The following is a 14,405-nucleotide window of genomic DNA, read 5'->3' as shown; positions in this document are numbered from 1 at the left end:
TAGGGAGACTTGAACAAACAAGGGGTATGGGGTTGTAGTTTACCACGCAGCAAGTCTGGGTTGGGGATGTCCCTGATGAGTGGTGGTAAGGCACAGGCTATTCACTGCAGAAAAAAGCAGCCTCAGAAGGATGAGCTCACCACCCTTCTATCCCTGGCAGGCTGTCCCCAGGCAGAGGGAGTAGGCAGGGTGCATAGGCCTAGAGCACAGAGCTGGGATCAATGGAGAAAGCCACAGGCAGTCGGATTTTTTTTTAAGATTTTATTTATTTATTCATGAGAGACACAGAGAGAGAGGCAGAGACACAGACAGAGGGAGAAGCAGGCTCCATGCAGGGAGCCCGATGTGGGACTCGATCCCGGATCCTGGGATCACGCCCTGAGCCGAAGGCAGGCACTCAACCACTGAGCCACCCAGGCATCCCCTGCAGTCAGATTTTAAAGCCACATGAGAAAATGTCTAAGAGTTCAATAGGAGAGAAATCAGGGAAGTACTTATAAACTGTAAAGCACTGTGAGTGATGCATGTGAATAATCTCTGCAACCACAAGTTGTGAAGACGTGACCCTGACTCAGGAGCCACAAATAATAAAGACAAAAAGAAGTGCTCAGAGCAGAGTATTTACCACCACTGAGATATTCAACCAAATAAGCTAGAAACATTTAGCAACATGCTGTCAGGAAAAGAGGATGAAGATGAAGATGGGAGAGGCCTATTATCTTTCTCCATCTAAGACACAAAACAAAGCAATGGGGGCAAAGATGGCCCTAGGGAAAGCCCCAAAGAACCGGTGAGAGAAGGGGTGATAAAGGGAGGTCTGTTTGCACTTAGAGGCCCATGTCCTTGATAGGGGATAATTCTCAGAGGCCTCCTGAGCCTCTAGATCCTCAACCTGGAGCCCCAGGAGGCCAGTCCTCCCCTCTCCACAGGCAGAGGAAATCCCAAACCCAGTGCCTGGGAGCGAGGACAAGGCATTCCAGGTCTGTGGAGAGAGGAAACTTGGGGCTTGGAGATCACCTGACTTAAGGTAGGACAGCCCCCTTCCTGCTGCAGGGGACAGTATCTGTGCCTGCCCCCACCCAGGTGACAGCAAGAGGGGACAGAGGCCAGCTCAGCCCCAGTGGGTCCTGGAGATGAGTGGGGAGGTGGACCCTCCCGCAAGTCCTTGCTCTCGGTAACCTCTCCTCTCCCTTTCAACCTCCCAACCTGACCCAGGCCCTCCTATGCTCCGCTCTCTCACTCTGCCCTTGGCTTTTTGCTTCTCTGCTCCCAACACCTCCCCTGACTGCCCACACCCAAAGCCCTGATCACCGTGACAGTGGCCTCTGCGACCCAGCCTCTGCCTACCCTCCGCCTGCCTCATCACGCTCGGTGCTCCCCATCGCTCACAAGGTCCCGGCCACACCAACTACTTGCTGTTCCCTCTGCTTGCAAAGCTCTTCCCCCAGCCGTCTGCCTCTCATCTGAGGCCCTGCCCCTGATGTCACCTTCTCAGAGAGGCCTTCCTGGACCACTGACCCAATGTTGCTCCCACCCTGACCGCCACTGTGTCCATTCTCTCTCGCTCTCTTCACGCCACTACTGCTCCTCAGATCATCTCATTTTCAGCTTCTGGTTGGCTGTTTAGCATCTCCTTCCCCTTACTTGCACCAGAATGCAAGTTTTGTTCACTGCTGTGACCCTAGAACCTACAACCCATTAAGCATAAATCAAATGAATGAATGAATGAATGAATGAATGAGTCATTATCTCTTTTGTTTGGATTTATTCCTCTCTCTCTTTTTCTCTTGCTGATGTCTCCATCTCCCCACCCTCCCCATCTTTACTCAGGCTGAGTGTGTCCTAAGGGACTGGCCAAGATACAGTGTGGGTTCTACTCTGAGGACAAGGAGAGGATTGGCTCCCAGGAGAGGCCAGAGGGCTGGGGTCCCAGTCTCCTCTCTGCGAGAGAGGAAGGGACCTGGGCGTGGTGTGTGTGGAGGCACTGCTACACCATAAGCCTTCCTGAGGAATAAGGGGGTGGCGCCACAGTGCTGGCAGCCAGGGGTCCCGGGGCACCCCAGCAGGACCCACGTAGGTGGGATTCTGAGAAGATTTTGAGCCCCCTCTCTCTTCCCACCTTCACATTCCCTGCTGGGGGGTCCCCGCTGGATGGATGAGTAGGAAGTCAGAGATCAAGGTTGCTAGAATGAGACAAACCATGGGGGTCACCGCGAGGCTAGTGCAGGACCAAGGAAGTCAAAGGAAGGGTCTGAGGGGAGGCACACCCCAACCCATCACTTCCATCTGCCTTCCAGTCAGGAGCACATGGCACTTTCACTGTCTTCTGCAAAGTGCTCTGCAAACAGCTCAGCAACAGCATGCGGACCCCGCTCCTCAACAGACGCTGCCCCTGCGTCCCCCACCACAGAAATTCAAGAGCCAATTTGTGTGTCTCAGCTCCTACCTTCCTTTTTCCCTCTGATGAGTCAGGGGCCGGGTGACCTGGATACAGTGACCAAGGGACATACCAATAAGCTGGGCCTCTCCCAAAAAAGAAGTCCCCAGGCCCCCGGGAGACACCCCTTCTCTCACTGGTTCCTTGGCTCCAAGGAACAGGGGCTCCAGGGGAGCTGGTGGGGCCTGTTCTGGTTCCCGGGGGCCACCCACCCACACAATCAGGGGCGAGTCTGAGAGGAAAGGGAGGCTGTCCCCTCAGTCCTCCACTCAGCAGATAGCACCACGCTGGGCTCTGAGCCTCCGGAAGACTAGTCAGGACTCAAGGACTGGGAGCAGATGTCGGCACAGGATGAGGGCCAAGACGGGGACCATGGGAGGCCAGTCCTTGGGCTGGCCCTGCATTGTGCCCCTCAGGCCTGATGGGGAGGTCTGGGATCCTTGGCCAGGTCCACGAGAGGAGCTGCCCCAGGCTGGAGGGGGCTGGTGACCGGCAGGCTGTGGAGGAAGCAGAAGCCGGGGGGTACAAGCTTTTAGAACCCGGGGAAGGGTGAAGGTCAGGGTGGAGCCACGTGGGGGCAGCCCTAGCATTCAGAGAGCCCTGGGTCTCTCTTCTCCCAAGATCCTGCCACAAGGAAAGCCCTGAGGCCCTTATTCTGGCCCCGCTGAGACTGGCAGGAAGGTTCCAGGGATGGCTGTCAAGTGGGCTGGAAGGACACCAGGGCCTCTAGCCATTAGGGAGGTAAGGTTGAGGAGAGACAGCAGCCCCAACCCAGACCCCACACAGGACAGGCAGGGACATCTGGAAGGCTGCTGGAAGGCTGGCTGATCTGGCAGGGCAGGGAGGCCCACTTGTCCTCTGGGAGCTCAGGCTGCCTCAGTGAGCAGGTCCTGCACACTGACCAGCGTGACTGGCCAGCTCCTACCTCCGGCCCAGCATGGGCCTGGCCCCCAGTGGTGACCAAACATGTGCCGGGGCCTGCACGGGTGGCTGGAGAGAAGAACATGGACAGCACGGACCCTGCCCAGGGTCCAGAAAAACAGCTGGGGCCTTTCCCCACTGGGGAAGCCTTACCCACTCTGACCCAGGCCACACTGCCCACCTCACCTGACCAGCCTGAGGAGCTGGTCCTTTGACCTGGTGTAGATCTCGGTGGCCAAGCTCTGCAGCACGCCCTGCATCCACCACACGTCGGCTGGCATATCGGGCAGCCACACAACCAGCCTGGACGAAGGGGCAGCAGACACTTCGCTCAGCTAGGCTGGAGCATGCGGCTGGCCATGCCCCCCTACCCCAGGGGCCCGGAGCAGGGAGCCAGAGGCTCCTGACCCCGAGGCACCAGGCCTAGTGGAAGCCGAATAGGGGGCAAGAAGCACCCAGCAGCGTTGGCCCCGCCGCAGAGCTGGCTATCGACTCCACCGGGGAGTCGGGCAGGAAGGGGCAGGGCTCTGGGGCCAGGCTGGGGTCCGGTTGCCGCCCAGCTCCGCTGCTCATCGGTTGTGTGACCTGGGCACGTCAGGGAACCTCTCTGGGCCTCAGCTTCCTCACCTGCCAGAGGAGGACTGTGACCTTGCCTGCAGGTGCCCCAGACCTGCCCTCCCTACTCCCCTGGCCTCCAGCCTCCCTCCTCTTAGCAGCCAGTGACTTCCCTGAAATGCAATCTGATCAGAGCCTTTCTTGCTCAAAACCCTCCCATGGCTCTCCGTGCGAACCCTGTAGGGTCAAGAGGACCAGGCCACCCAATTGTGGCTGAGACAGTGCCTGGCTGGGCACCTTCTCCGACTCACTGGGCACGGCAGGGCCTCCCCCCAATATGTTGCCTTCAGCGGAGCTTCTAAACAGGGCCTCAAACTAGCAGACAGTCCACAGGGTGGAGTATGAGAAGCAAAACGTAACCTGGACCATCACCTCCCTTGCTCTGGACTGTCTGCCTCTATTATTACAACCTGCATGTTGAACATGTATGTTACAAAAAAAAATACTAAGTATGAAGTTGAATTTCCCTGTGACCTGGATAGGTTTCTCCCTCGGTGCTCATATAGACACTTTTTTTTTTTTTGAGCTGAAAAGTCTAGACTTTGCACTTCTCCTCTTTGACTCTGACCTGTGGTTTCAATCTAACAGCTCAGCATGAGGAGAATCTGAATTAACGGAAAGCTCTCTTCCTGGCTTTGGGCCACTGGCAATGCCAAGAGCAGGGCTGATCCAGTCATTAACTCATCGTGGAGCGAAACAGAGACCTGTGGTTCATCGTCAGAGACCTTTTAGGGGATAAAGAGTTTTTAAAAATACTCTTCTCCATGGAAACGCTTTGTTGCCTTCCCACCACTGTTAGGATGCAGACCACACTCCTCGCCTGGCTGCGGAGCCCTGCGTGTCTAGCCTCTGCCAGCCACCGTCACGTCGCCTCACCCCTGCTGCATCTTGTCCTGGACTCTACCTTTTGGCTCCTGCCATACTGGCCTCCTTTTCTGCTCCTCCAGTGAGCCTTACTGCCTCTGCCTTCCACCCCATGACCTTTGCACATGTTGTTCCATCCCTCTGGAACTCTTTTCCCCTTCCCTCTTTCCCTGGACTCCTACCCATTTTGTCTGGTGGACTCCTACCCATTCTTCAGGTTATAACTCCAAAGTTACCTTCTTTAGGCAGCCTTCCCTGACCAGAGAGCCCCCAGGGTGAGCTATCTCGGTTCACAGCCAGTGTAGACCTCTTTGAGGAATTACAGCCAGTGTAGACCTCTCTCGGCATCACTAGGCACAAGTGTGATTGCACAGATGAGCGTGTGATGGTTTGTGGGTTGTAAACTCCACAAGGCCAGGGACTGGGTCTGAGTCAGTGCTGCCTCCTTATCCCCAGCCAAGGCCTGGCCCTAGGTAGGCCCTCGATAGCTATAGGTGGAATGAATGAACAAACAACGCAGGTGATTCATTCATCAGCAAAGTCAGAATGGTTAGTGAGGGCTTAACCACAACCAGTCTGCCCTGGAAGGGCCTTATTTTATAGAAGAGGAATCAGAGGCCCAGCGGGGTCAAGAGACCCGGCCCAGGCCACACAGCAAATCTGAACCAGACCAGCCCCTAGAGTTATTTCTCCAGAAGCAGCACATTTACTCTGAGGCTCTAACAGGTAGAGCAAAGGGCCAAAGGTCCTACAGACAGGGGAGGGCCAGAGCGTTGACCCCGAGGCCCCGTTTCTGATCCACCGGTCATCCCCTTGATAGCCCATCTCCCCATCAGTCCCATCTTGCAGAGGAGAGCACCGAGACGCCTCTGGGTTGTGCAAGCAGCACCATGCAAGCAGGCAGAGGCCAGCCAGGCTCTGCCCACCCAGCGTGCCAGCTGCCCTTCCTGCCATGGGCGCTCATCTCTACCACAACCTGGGTGACAAGCCAGGCCCTGTCCAGGGCCGCTGGCTCAGCCTCACCTTTTGCTCCGGAAGTAAATGTACTCGAAGGGTAGTGTGCAGGGCAGCAGCAAGTAGGTCAGTGCCCGGCCGGGCCTCGACCGGCAGAAGCGGGCCCAGGTGCTGGCGTCTCTCGTACATGCCTTCTGCAGTGCTGCAGGAGAAGCCACGGCATGACCACCACCCCTCCAGCCGGCCCCCTCACCATCGCCCCCTCCGCCTCACAGGGTCCACAAAGCATGCCCACCCCCCACCCCGCCCCCATCTGCAGAGAAAGAAGCGGCACTGACCAAGCCCCTAGTCTGAGCCAGCAGAGGGCTAGGCACTCAGCCTGCGCTCTCTCACTATTGTCCCCAAACCACAGGGTGCGCCCCTTTCACAGATGAGGAGACTGAGGTTCAGAGTGGGGAAGTGACTTGCTCAAAGACCATCCCAGGAAGTGGCAGGGGTCCCAAGATGGAATCAAGGTCTCAGGCTCTCCGAGATCTTTCCATCTCTCTCACCCTTCTGCAAAGTCTGTTGTGGCCTCTCACCCCAGGATGTGACAAGTGCCCGTGCCACACCTCCCTTGATGACAGCAACACATCAGTGTCATTAGCAACAGCGGCAGCAAGAATGACATAACCACTTCCCGAGCCCCCCCATCTCCTGAGATGACCAGGGTAGAAGGGACTGGCATCCTGGCCAGGGCAGCACTGGAGCCCAAATCCTAGTTTTCAGACCAAGGCTCGGCCTCCAACCCAGTCTCGGGCTAGTGCTGTCGGGACAGCCCCTGAGAGGGGTCATAGACACCCCAGCTCAGAGACCCAGCTCCTCCTCACTTACCTGCATGTGTCCCAAGATGCAGGCAGACACGCACAGATTAAGGGAGGTCTGCAAGGGTCCAGCGGGTTAACACCTGTCCCAGGGACCAGCGGCCTGTGCGGCCCCATCACGAAGGCGGCTCTCCGGTGCCCCCAGGTGGCCGCAGGGATGCTCCTTGGGTCCAGAGCTCCGAGCTCAGACCTCTGGGCTCAGCATAGATCCAGGCCTGTCCCCGCACACCCCATATGGTCTCCGGTGCAGAAAGAGTCTCCATCCCCTCGCTCACCCAGACTGTCCTCGCTCTAACCTCAGCCACTGTCCTCTCTCCTCCCAGTCTCCCCCCACCCCCAGCCCGTCCCCTCCCAGCCAGGTGCAGAAAGCTGTATCTAGACTTCGGAGCAGCCGTGAACTCTGAAAAGGAGGGGCTGCCCCTCGTAAGCTTCCCCCCACCCCCAGTGCCTCCCCATCTCTCTCGACCTGCAGCTCTCAAAGCCACCTACCTGATGCTCCCAGCCTGTGAGCTTACCTCTGTTCCCTTGCCCCTCAGCCACCACGCTGCAGCCACGGGGCCCTCCAGCAGCCCCCACCAAACCCAGGACATTTGCACACACTGTACCCTCTGCCTGGATGCTCATATTTCCCCCCTTTGTCTGGCCAGCTCCTCCTTTCTGGTCTCACTTAGATGCTGTTCAAACCCACATCCCCACCACGATTACACACACCTAGACTTTTCTGCTGCTGCATTGTGACTTTCGGGTCACTACGAAGGAGGGCAGAGTAAGTGGCTCAGAGCAGAACTCCTGCTTGGGCTGTTAGCTGTGTGACTTTGGACAAGTCACTTCACCTCTCTGTGCTATGGTTTCCTCATCCATACAATGGGGACAATTCAGTGCCATCCTCAGAGTATTGGTGGGAAGAAGAAATGAGCCCATCTCCACGTGGAGAGTCCAGACTCCTCTGTGTGTGCCTCTCTCACGTCCTCAGTACTTTCTGCCCTTCCCTGGCCTTGTGGGCAAAGGCCTGGCTTTCTGAGGCCCAGATTTGGGTCGGAATTTCCCAATTGCCTCTCCGAGCTTCAGTGTCCTCATCAGTGAAATGGGGTAAGGAAAACATGTAAGCCCACGGCTGTGGTATGGAGTGAATGACACCACTGTATAAAGGCGCTGGCGCCACACTTGGCACATAATAGATGCTCAATAAAAGAGTCCTGTCCTCTTCCAGCCAGTGAGCACCTGCAGGGTAGGGTCTCTGCCCCCAGGCTCCTGTGTGCAGGGCATGTGCTAGGTGAGCAAGCACATGAAGGAAGGGGCAGTACCAGCCTCCAGCTCTGGCGAGAGCTGCTCAAAGTTGGGCACGTCCTTGACCAGCACATTGGGCACCGTCCAGTTGAGAGACAGGCCCCCCTCCTGGCCTCTGTCGTGGCCGGTGTCCTGGCTCCCATCAGCTGGGGCTGGAGGCTCCTTAGACACCAGCATCCAAAGCACTGGCTCCTTCGTAAGTCCTGGATCAGTGGAGAGGAGGGATGTGACAGGTCAGCACGTCTGGAACCCCCTGGTGACACGTCCTGCCTCTCCATGCCACCCGAACCTGCCCCAGTTCCCAAAGCCAGCTCTGGGGACCTGCTTGGTCCAGGGTGGACCCCTGGCTCCTCCTGAATGAATGGCCTCTTCCCGTTGTCCCCCGGGCCTTCTCTGATCCTCATTTCCTGTGTACTTTCTAGTGGTTAATCAGAGCCTGTACCCTGAAGACACAGCCCAAGGTTCAAAACCCTGATGTCAGGCAGCTCTGGTGGCACAGCGGTTTGGCGCCGCCTGCAGCCTGGGGTGTGATCCTGGAGATCCACGTTGGGCTCCCTGCATGGAGCCTGCTTCTCCCTCTGCCTGTGTCTCTGCTTCTCTCTGTGTGTCTATGAATAAATAAATAAAATCTTAAAAAAAAAAACCCTGATGTCGACAGCTGCTAGCTCCGCAACCTAACTGCTCTGTGCCTCGGTTTCCCTCTTTGAGAAAGTAGAAAATTAAAATCTGCTTCATGTGGTTGTTCCAAGAATTAAAGAAGACGAGTATGTAAAGCTCACGCCAGATCCGGGCATGTGTCAAGTGCTCAGCAAATTCTCTCCTGCTGCTGTGTGTTTGGGGCTGCAGCATGGGGGGCAAAGGACGTGGGTTCTGGAGCCAGATGGCCTGTGTTCAAGTCTCCGCTCTACACGTTGGACAGCATTGCCCGGTGGGATGACATGCAAACCCTCCAGCTGAGAAGACCCCACCCTCTACCCCACGAACACACACACACACACACGCTCTCCGGAGGCCACACTGAGTTATGGTGCTGGCCTCCGTTCCTTTGCTGTTGCTCATCTTCCCTCTGCTCGGAATGCTCTCTTCCCGTCTTCAGCCTTTCCAGTCTTTGTAACTCATCGAAGCCCAGCTTACCTGATGCCGCCTCCAGGAAGGCCCCCTTGCCCACCCCCTAGGCTGGGTCAAGCGCCCCCTCTGGGCTCCCATAGGCCTGAGCATCCCTCTGTCTCCGTGGGGAGAGGTCTCCCTCTTGGTCTGTCTCCCGGCACCAGGCTCAAGGCAACTCAAGAGCAGGACGCACATGTGATCCTCTCTGGGTCCCCAGCCTCCAAGCAGAGGCCAAGCATAGAGCAGAGGCTGAGCATAGAGCACAGTGAGGGATCCGAGGTCCCCAAATGCCAGGAAAGCAGGTTCTACTCGGGGCTCACAGGAAGCAGGATGCCCCTCTACTCTGGGGGCTGCCACCTACCGCGTCTCTCCAGGAACCTGAGGGCATCCAGGTAACCTTGTCTGCAGTTGTCCGCTGCTACCTGCAAACACACAGGTCAGGATGGGGTGGGGAAGGCCTGGCCCTGACCCCTGAGCTGTGTTCACAGACCAGAGACTTGTCACCTGGAAGCCATCCCTGCCCAGCCTGCGCTCCCCAAGAAGCCCCTCAGCAGTACTCAAGGACCCTGTGCTGGGTGGGGATGGTGACAGGACCGCAGGCAGGACAAGCTGCTCCATCAGCTGCCCTCCCCGCAGCTCCATGTCACCTCCCTCCTCTCAGACTCCTTGGTGGGGGCTCTTGCTCCAGACTCTTCTCTCCGGTCTCAGTGCCCTCCTCTGGACAACACGGTAACTAGGCCTGGCCCAGGATGCCCGGGGCGTTCCCTGGATCCCTATGGGTCAATGCCCTTTGCTGTTTATTCCCAGAACCAGCCTGAGATAGCAGAGGACCCCAGGGGCCCACACCCACCCTGTCTCAATCAGGGCTCCACTGTTGGAGAAAAGCCACCTGCAGGTCCAGGAGGGAGCCCTGCCTTCCCCTGTTGTGTGGCCTCAGGATGGCCACGCCACGTCTCTGACAGCCTCGGCTTCCTTGTCTCTAAGATGGGGCTGAGATTTTCTGTCCACCCCATAGCTATAGGGAAGATCAGAGTAAATGAACATGATCTTGTTTCATAACTTCTAAAACACAACAGAACCAAGGTGCCTGGCTGGCTCAGTTGGTAGAGCATGGGGCTCTTGATCTCAGGGTCATGGGGTCAAGCCCCATGTGTGGCATAGAGATTATTTAAAGTCAAAAACAAAACAAAATGCTACAGAACCACAGAAGGTATGAAAGAGTGGGAGAGGAACAGGACATGGTTGAGGTAGAGGAGCATGTTATGGTGATTGTTTGTGGTCAAATTACCCATTTTCCAGAAATATAAAGGGAAAAAAGCAAATGTAGATCTATTGTCCATTTTTGTCTATGCTTTTGCCTCCCCTCCACAGGAGTAGTCAACTGGCCACAGTCCAGGGCCATAGTTAGGAGCATGGGTCGAGGCTAGCTGAGGATTTGGAACTGGGCTTTGCTGCTTCCAGGCCATGTGACTTTGAACAAGGTGCTTAGCCTCTCTGAGCCTTGATGTCTTCCCCCTGAGTAACAGAGATGGTAGTAGTACCTTCTCACGGAGCCTGGCCCAGAGGAACACCAGCGGAGGCCTGGCTCACACCCCAGCTCTGCAGGGTTGGCATTGATGTGGGGCCAGTCCTAACTCAACATTCACTCAAGCAGCGGAAACTTGTAAGGACACAACCTGACGCCTGTGCCATAGGTTCAAGAGCTTGGCTGTAAGACTCAGAGCATGTATCCCAACTGCCCTGAGGTGGGGTCAGGGGAAAGTCTGACTCACAGGATCCTTGATCACGGTCAAGCCTCTAATACCTTCAAAGTGGGCACTGGGGCCAGGCCTACCTCAGAGTTGGGGGATAGGAGGCAACTGAACCCCAGGAAGAAGTTCTTGGTGGAGATCTGGAGACTAGCATTGAAGGCATTCAGCTCATGTATGTTGGCCGAGGTGCTCTGCGGGCAGATGTCCACCGTCCCATGGAAAGGGGACACGGTGATTGTGGAGGGCGAGTCCGAAAAGGGCAGGTAGTTGCTCAGAGCCCCATCGATGTAGCGCTGCAATTCAGGTGGGTTATCTGCTCAGGATCCCTGCCCTCTTCCCATGCTGCAGCTGGTGACCCCTAGCTGCCCCCGAGCCACGAGGTCCCCTCTAGCCCAGGATGCTGTGAGCAACCCCCAGGAGCAGAGGGAGGGCCTGGCACACGGTAGGTCCTCAAGGAGCACAGATTCCCTCCAACCACATGCCTTTCAGCAGTAGGGACACTGGATACCCAGAGCACGGGGCAGGGACTCAGTCATCAAGCCCCCAAAGTGCACTTACCTCCCCTCTGAATTCAGGGGGAATTATCCCACAGTAGAAAGGAAAGTACACGGTGCAGATCAGAGCCTGGGAAAACAAGTCAGGGGAAACACAGTTGTTCATGCTCCTGGCGTTCGGAACGTGGTGTGGTGTCTAACCCTAGAGCAGCCTGCAAAGTTTGTGGCATTAGCCCTGTGTTCAGGGGAGGGAAACGAGGCCCAAAGAGGTTGCCATGTCCCAGCCAAGTTCTCAAGATTAAGAAGGTATTTGAATGCAGAGGCCTGCATGACACCCACCCTCCTCTTGCTTCTCATGGGTCCTTGCTCACTCGATACTGCTGCTGGGATTTTTTTCCCCCTAAAGACAATTTTTCCTCCACCTACCTGGAAGGAATTCTTCACCAACAATCTAGATATGTCTGTCTCCCAAAGTGTGTTCCCTGACCCAACCAGATGCATCTCAAACAAGAAATCTTGACTTCTTTATCCACTTGGAAAACGTTGTCCATTCTTCCCAGCAGAGGCTCTGACAAGTCCAGCAGTGAAAAAGATGCTTACCATATTGACATTTGGGGCTTGAGAAAATTCTGTCTTGGGAGTGGGGGACGGATGGAGTGGGAGGATGCTGTCCTGTACGAATGGGATACTTAGCAGCATCCTTGGCCTCTACCCACTAGACGTTAGTACTTTGTGCACGCGCGTGCACACACACATATACACACACAGTTGTGACAACCAAAAATGCCTCCAATGTTGCCAAATGTCCCCAGGGTGAAAAATCATGAGAACCACTGGCCTAGAGCTTACCAAACTCCTAGAGCATAGAACCTTGTCTTGAGATCTACTTGGAAACATCCCTCCAACCCTCTCTGAGGGACACAGAACTCATCCTGGCTCTAACCAGTTGGAGATGCAAGCGGCAGCATCTCATTCCCCCAGATTAATAATAATAGTGACAGCAGCTAATGTTTACTGAGTCCCTGCTGTGTGCTATGTGCTATGTGCCCTACAGGCAAAGATGCTGGGATAACTTTTAGGGTCCCTGACTGGCTTTCTCGATAGCCCATGGACATCAGCTCACAGCAAAGGATGTGGCCCCTCTCCTGCACACACTAAGAATTCCGATCATCACAGACTCAGAAACAGTCCCCATGTTGGGTGCTGGGGTCCAAGGTGAAGCAGATCCCGCATCAGGGACCCTAGTCTGGGTGTCAGGAACAGACAGTGATAAGAATGGGGAGCAGAGTTCCGGGCCTCCCTCCCGGTCTCCCTACCTGCCTGAGCCCTCCCAGGGACCCAACCCACCTGACCACTCCCACAGCCTGTCACTGGCCTCCCTCCCTGACCGTGCAGCTCTCTGTCACAACCTCCTATTTTATAACAATCCTGAACTGTTTCCTAATCTATGGTGGGCAGGCACTCCTTTGGAAAAACAGTACCTTCAGGGACCCTGAATACCGAAGCCTGACTTTGCCCCCTCCTGAGCCGTTCCCTTCTGTGTCCAGCCAAGGGGCCTTCCCAAAGCAAGCTGGGAGTCTCCATACTCACCCTGCGGCCCCTCTCTGTAGCTCTTACAAATGAGAGATGCAAATGTAGACTCTTACAAATGAGAGCCTTAAGTGACACCGCCCCCCTGCCCTTGAAGGAGGGTCTGCCTCTGGGAAGCACCTGGAAGTTACTGCAGAGTCGAAGCCCACTCACCTGCCTCCAGGCCCTGGGTCCCGCCACACACTCACCTGGATGACTTCATTGCGGGTTGCGAAGTTGGTGACAATGATGTTGCGGCCATCCGACCAGCGGGTCATGGAGATGCCCAGCCGCTGGGAGGCCAGGATGTGAATGTTGGGGGGCAGGCTCTCCTGCAGCTGCTGCCTAATATGCTCAATGGGGGCGAAGGCGGGGTGGAAGATGCCCAGGCTCAGCTGCTCCAAGTGCTTGACCATGCCCAGGAGAGTGGAGCAGCAGAAATCTGGGGGCGTGGGGAGAGGAGAGAGTCCTCAGACACCCAGGGGGCCTGCTCATGTCTGTCCCAAAGATTTGACCTCCCTCCCGGGTACCTGGGGAGTGGAGAGTCTTCCCCTCTCCGGCTCAGAATTTCTGTGCCCAGCCCTGCCTTAAACGCTCTGTCCACCTTTTTTGATCTTGGGAACAGCCTCCCCAGCTCTGATCCGTCCCCCGAGAAACAGGGGAACCCCACCCCGAGTCCTCGGGGTTCTCACGAGGGTCCAGTGGGCGCATGCTGGATGTGAGGGGCTGAAACCCCGTCTCCAGCCTGGGGCCGGCGTCCCCCGCGCCCCCCGCCCGCGCCGGCCCCCACGCACCCAGCGACTGGTCCGCGATGATGCTGACGGCGTTGAGCGCCCCGGACGAGGAGCCGTAGATGCGGCGGGCGCCCTGGAGGAGGCGCGGGGCGCGCTCGCGGAAGCAGCGCGTGACGCCCACATGGTAGAGCCCCAGGAAGCCGGCGCCCGAGAAGGACAGGTTCCAGCTGCCCTCGTCTTCGTAGCAGCGCATGGCGGCGGGGCCGGCGGGGCTGGGGTGCCGCACCCGGGCACAGGACTAGGGCGCGGGAGACACGGCTCCGAGGAAAAGCTGCAGCTGCAGCCGGGCCCCCGCCCCCTGTGGCCCCGCCCCTCACGACCCCGCCTCCTCATGGCCCCGCCCCGCCCCCCTCGGAGCCCTGCCCCGTCCCTCCCCACCTTCGGGGGCCCGCCCCATGTGGCCCCGCCCCCTCGCGGCCCCCCCCGTGGCCCCGCCGTGGCCCCGCCCCTGTAGCCCCGGCACGGCCCCGCCCCCTCATGGCCCCGCCCCGCCCCCCTCGGAGCCCTGCCCCGTCCCTCCCCACCTTCGGGGGCCCGCCCCATGTGGCCCCGCCCCCTCGCGGCCCCGCCCCATCACGGCCCCGCCCCCCCATGGCCCGGCCCCGCCCCCTCATGGCCCCGCCCCGCACCCCCTCGGAGCCCTGCCCCGTCCCTCCCCACCTTCGGGGCCCCGCCCCTCGGGGCCCCGGCCGCGTCACCCGCCGCACCAGCCAATGAGGTCCCGGGGCCGCGACGCCCCGCCCCCCAGG

At 57.7% G+C, this 14,405-nt stretch overlaps 1 protein-coding gene across 4 annotated transcripts; it reads right to left on the bottom strand.

Annotated features, from left to right (window-relative positions):
* Window positions 1-252: 252 nt before the first annotated feature.
* Window positions 253-13,919, bottom strand: PNPLA5 (patatin like phospholipase domain containing 5). 4 transcript variants are annotated; one of them, XM_055328875.1, is made up of 9 exons: window positions 13,657-13,919; window positions 13,072-13,304; window positions 11,358-11,423; window positions 10,883-11,092; window positions 9,410-9,470; window positions 7,959-8,144; window positions 5,861-5,993; window positions 3,545-3,661; window positions 253-2,934 (listed from the first exon to the last, which is right to left on the bottom strand). In XM_055328875.1, the coding sequence occupies exons 1-9, from the start codon at window positions 13,847-13,849 to the stop codon at window positions 2,850-2,852; spliced, it is 1,284 nt and encodes a 427-aa protein (XP_055184850.1). In that variant the 5' UTR covers window positions 13,850-13,919; the 3' UTR covers window positions 253-2,849. The 4 variants fall into 4 exon arrangements, 3 of the variants coding, with proteins under 3 accessions (XP_055184850.1, XP_055184852.1, XP_055184851.1); XM_055328876.1 differs by having other exon boundaries at window positions 2,867-2,934; window positions 3,540-3,661; XR_008664906.1 differs by lacking the exon at window positions 253-2,934 and adding an exon at window positions 4,542-5,325 and having other exon boundaries at window positions 3,592-3,661.
* Window positions 13,920-14,405: the final 486 nt, after the last annotated feature.

The sequence above is a fragment of the Nyctereutes procyonoides genome, unplaced genomic scaffold, assembly GCF_905146905.1.
Source record: "Nyctereutes procyonoides isolate TBG_1078 unplaced genomic scaffold, NYPRO_anot_genome, whole genome shotgun sequence".
In the NCBI taxonomy this organism is placed as follows: domain Eukaryota; kingdom Metazoa; phylum Chordata; class Mammalia; order Carnivora; family Canidae; genus Nyctereutes; species Nyctereutes procyonoides.
Note: the sequence above shows the minus strand (reverse complement) of the source record. Positions and strands in the feature narration are given on the sequence as shown.

What these genes read in the sequence shown, in the direction of transcription:
- PNPLA5 (XM_055328875.1), bottom strand. Translation starts at nt 13,849, where the DNA reads ATGCGCTGCTACGAAGACGAGGGCAGCTGGAACCTGTCCTTCTCGGGC. An exon ending in CATCGCGGACCAGTCGCTGG is followed by an intron (nt 13,305 to 13,656) that starts GTGCGTGGGGGC and finishes CCACGCCCCCAG; the next exon opens with ATTTCTGCTGCTCCACTCTC. An exon ending in CTCGCCAGAGCTGGAGGCTG is followed by an intron (nt 5,994 to 7,958) that starts GTACTGCCCCTT and finishes CTTCTCCTGCAG; the next exon opens with CACTGCAGAAGGCATGTACG.